Source organism: Mandrillus leucophaeus, unplaced genomic scaffold (genome assembly GCF_000951045.1).
Source record: "Mandrillus leucophaeus isolate KB7577 unplaced genomic scaffold, Mleu.le_1.0 Scaffold716, whole genome shotgun sequence".
Taxonomy (NCBI): domain Eukaryota; kingdom Metazoa; phylum Chordata; class Mammalia; order Primates; family Cercopithecidae; genus Mandrillus; species Mandrillus leucophaeus.
In genome coordinates this window covers 16425-20121 of record NW_012107764.1, presented here as the reverse complement: position 1 = coordinate 20121, position 3697 = coordinate 16425, and the positions used below count along the sequence as shown (strand labels likewise).

At 45.1% G+C, this 3697-nt stretch overlaps 1 protein-coding gene across 1 annotated transcript in view; it reads left to right on the top strand.

Moving 5' to 3' along the window:
* Window positions 1–3697, top strand: part of CDK5RAP1 (CDK5 regulatory subunit associated protein 1) — a gene marked incomplete at its 3' end in the record, with an annotated part of 26100 nt that overhangs the window by 12428 nt on the left and 9975 nt on the right. The window contains exons 2-4 of the mRNA XM_011965163.1: window positions 302–336; window positions 2128–2228; window positions 3080–3290. Of these exons, the coding sequence (XP_011820553.1) occupies window positions 3085–3290 (206 nt within the window). The remainder of the gene's footprint in view (window positions 1–301; window positions 337–2127; window positions 2229–3079; window positions 3291–3697) is intronic.

Below are 3697 nucleotides of genomic sequence, written 5' to 3'. Positions count from 1 at the left end.
CCTGGCCAACATGGTAAAACCCCATCTGTACTAAAAATACAAAAATTAGCTGTGCGTGGTAGTGGGTGCCTGTAATCCGAGGCTGAGGCAGGAGAATTGCTTGAACTGCTTGGGAGGCAGGGGTTGCAGTGAGCTGAGATTGCCCCACTGCACTCCAGCCTGGGAAACAGAGTGAGACTCTGTCTCAAAAAAAAAAAGAAAAAAATAAAATAATAAAGAGCTGTAGGGCAGGAACTGTACAAGGCTAATATCCAAGATTCCGAGATTGTAATTTTCCTTGTTTTCCTTTCTCTCCATTCAGGCAGATGTGATTCTCCTTGTCACGTGCTCTATCAGGTGCGAATTTGTTCTTTTCCTAGGAGTGAATGTATCTTATGTAATAATGCCACAGCTAATAGTGCCTGGCCTGGCTGTCTATGGAGATGAGCCAGTGGCCCCATGGCAGTAGGACTTGCAGTTTTCCCACAGTGGAGATAGTCTTTATACGACTGGCTGACGTCGGCTGAGCATGTACCGTGGTGTCAGGTTCTGAGTGAGTAACATAATGCATGAACAAATTTAATGATCACAACAACGCTGTGTGTTTGGTGCTATTATAGATAAGGAAACCAAGAATGTGCTGAGCCACTCAGCTCTTCCTGAGCTTTGTTTTGTAACTAATGGCATGTATTTATAGTATAGCTGCCTGGGGTAGGATACAGTCATAGGCTCAGGGAGAGTTTTGAATAGAGGTGGGTGACATCCATCAGAGGTGAACATACCTTCTTTCTCACTTTGGTTCTGTGTTCAAGACATGCTAGTGTTAATGTTTCCATATCCGGCTATACCCTCAATTAATTCATCTGACATTTTTCTTCTGTAGACCTCTGCTGCTTGACACTGAGCTATGTGCTTTGGGTGATTCAGAAATGAACCCTTTTTCCTTGGCCTGGCTTTGAGGAGCTTAGTCTGATATGGGAACTAAGATAGATGAACAAATAGCTCCAACATCTGGCAGAAAATGCTAGTTCAAAAAAATCAAACAATGAGGCTGGGTGCAGTGTGTCATACCTATAATCCCAGCACTCTTAGAGGCCGAGGTGGGAAGGATCACTTGAGTCCAGGAGTTCAAGGCTGCAGGGAGCTATTCAAGACCAGCCTGGGCAACAAAGTAAGACCCTGTATCTACAAAGAAAAATAAAAGATAAATTGCTGGCCAGGCACAGTGGATCACACCTGTAATCCCAGCACTTTGGGGGGCCAGGGTGGGCAAATCATGAGGTCAGGACTTTGAGACCAGTCTGGCCAACATAGTGAAATCCCGTCTTTACTAAAAATACAAAAATTAGCCAGGCCTGGTTATGCATGCCTGTCATCCCAGCTACTCAGGAGACTGAGGCAGGATGATTGCTTGAACCAGGGAGTTGGAGGTTGCAGTGAGCCGAGATTACGCCATTGCACTCCAGCCTGGTGACAAAGTGAGACTCCATCTCAAAAAAAAAAAAAAAAAAAGAGAAATTGCTAAGTACAGGGAAAAATCTACTTAAAGTAGAAAGGCATTAGGATCTGGAATCATAAAAAAAAAAGTTGAAGGGCAGTTAAAGGAAGGACAAACTCTCCAACAGAGGAGAATTGGGGAAGGCCTTACGAAGTAGATTGTTTTTGAGTTTGGCTTAAAGGCTTGTTAGGATTTGAAGATGTGTAGGAAGGGTGTCATTCTAGGAAAGGTAAATCACAGCAAGTGTTGCTTCTTCAGGTGGCCCCTACCTACCTTCCCCAAGTCTACATGGTAGATACGCATTTAAGGCAGGGCTGTCCAATCTTTTGGCTTCCCTGGGCCACATTGGAAGAAGAAGAAGAATTGTCTTGGGCCACACATAAGATACACTAACACTAATAATAGCTGATGAGCTAAAAAAAAAAAAATCGCAAAAAAAAAGAAATCTCATAATGTTTTACAAAAGTTTATGAATTTGTGTTGGGCTGCATTCAAAGCCATCCTGGCTGCATGCGGCCCGTGGGCTGTAGGTTGGAAAAGCTTAATTTAAAGGGTTGAAGGTGGTTTTTATTTTCTTCCCACTGTCCTACTCTCTTAGATTCCTCTGTGGTTTATTTTTGGTTCAGTTTTGCCTCCTTTGATCTCTGTAGGGAGAAGGCTGAGCAGACCATCTGGAACCGTTTACATCAGCTTAAAGCCTTGAAGACAAGGCGGCCCCGCTCCCGGGTTCCTCTGAGGATTGGGATTCTAGGTATCTGGTAATTTACGCATTTTGTCAGTTTTGACACTTGGATTCTATGTGGCTTTATTTGCTAGTGTTTCCTTTAGAGGCTGGGTTCCCAGTGTCTGAAGAAATCTTATATACCCCATGCAATTCTTGTACTTACTGCCAGAGGCTACAGGATTAAATGAGATAAAGTTCATGAAAGGGCTTTCCATAGTTCCTTAAAGTAATAGGTGCTCAGAAAGTGGTATATCCTGCCTAGAGTCTAATGCGGCTCATGGTAGCACAGAGTTATGGATAGAATTGGAGTCTGAAGGGACAGCATGAATTTCCTTTTTTTTCCTTTGAGGTGGAGTTTTGCTCTTGTTGCCCAGGCTGGAGTACAATGGTGAGATCTTGGCTCACCGCCACTTCTGCCTCCTGGGTTCAAGCGATTCTCCTGCCTCAGCTTCCTGAGTAGCTGGGATTACAGGCATGTGCCACCGCACCCGGGTAATTTTGTGTTTTTAGTAGAGACGGAGTTTCTCTATGTTGTTCAGGCTGGTCTTGAACTCACCACTTCAGGTGATTCACCTGCCTCGGCCTCCCAAATTGCGGGAATTACAGGCATGAGCCACCACGCCGGGCTGGTGGTTTAGTTTTTTTTCTGGGCATTATAATTGAATTGCCCTGGAACCCTTTTCTGTGATTTTCTTATATAGGAAGATGCAGGCTCCAGTGGTATGGGAGTGTTGGTTAAATTTGAAGGATGGTACTCAATTTTTAGAGAAGTTTTCTGTGCCTTGGTCTCTAATCCCAGCTAGAGATAAAGTGGAATAAGGAGCCATTAAACACCCGGTGAATTTGGGGAAAGGTGCTTGTTTCTTTTTCCCTTCCAGGTTGCATGGCTGAGAGGTTGAAGGAGGAGATCCTCAACAGGGAGAAAATGGTGGATGTTTTGGCTGGTCCTGATGCCTACCGGGACCTTCCCCGGCTGCTGGCTATTGCTGAGTCAGGCCAGCAAGCTGCCAACGTGCTGCTCTCTCTGGACGAGACCTATGCTGATGTCATGCCAGTCCAGACAAGCCCCAGTGCCACGTCTGCCTTTGTGTGAGTCACTGCCTAAGAGATGGGGAATAAGCCTCTTCTTTCTTTCACACTTTTTTTTTTTTTTTTTTGAGACACAGTCTCACTCTTGTCACCCAGGCTGTAGTGCAGTGGCATGATCAGGGCTCACTGCAGCCTTGACCTCCTGGGCTCTTGCTTTAGTCCCCTGAGTAGCTGGGACTACAGGTGTGTATCACCACACCCGGCTAATTTTTTTTGAATTTTTGCAGAGATAGGGTCTCACTATATTGCCCAGGCTGGTCTCAAACTCCTGAGCGCTGGTGATCCTCCCACCTCAGCCTTCCAAAATCCTGGAATTATAAGGGTGAACCACCGTGTCTGGCCATGGCATTAAATTTTCTTTTCCTTTTTTTTTTTTTGAGACCGAGTCTCACTCTGTTGCCCAAGCT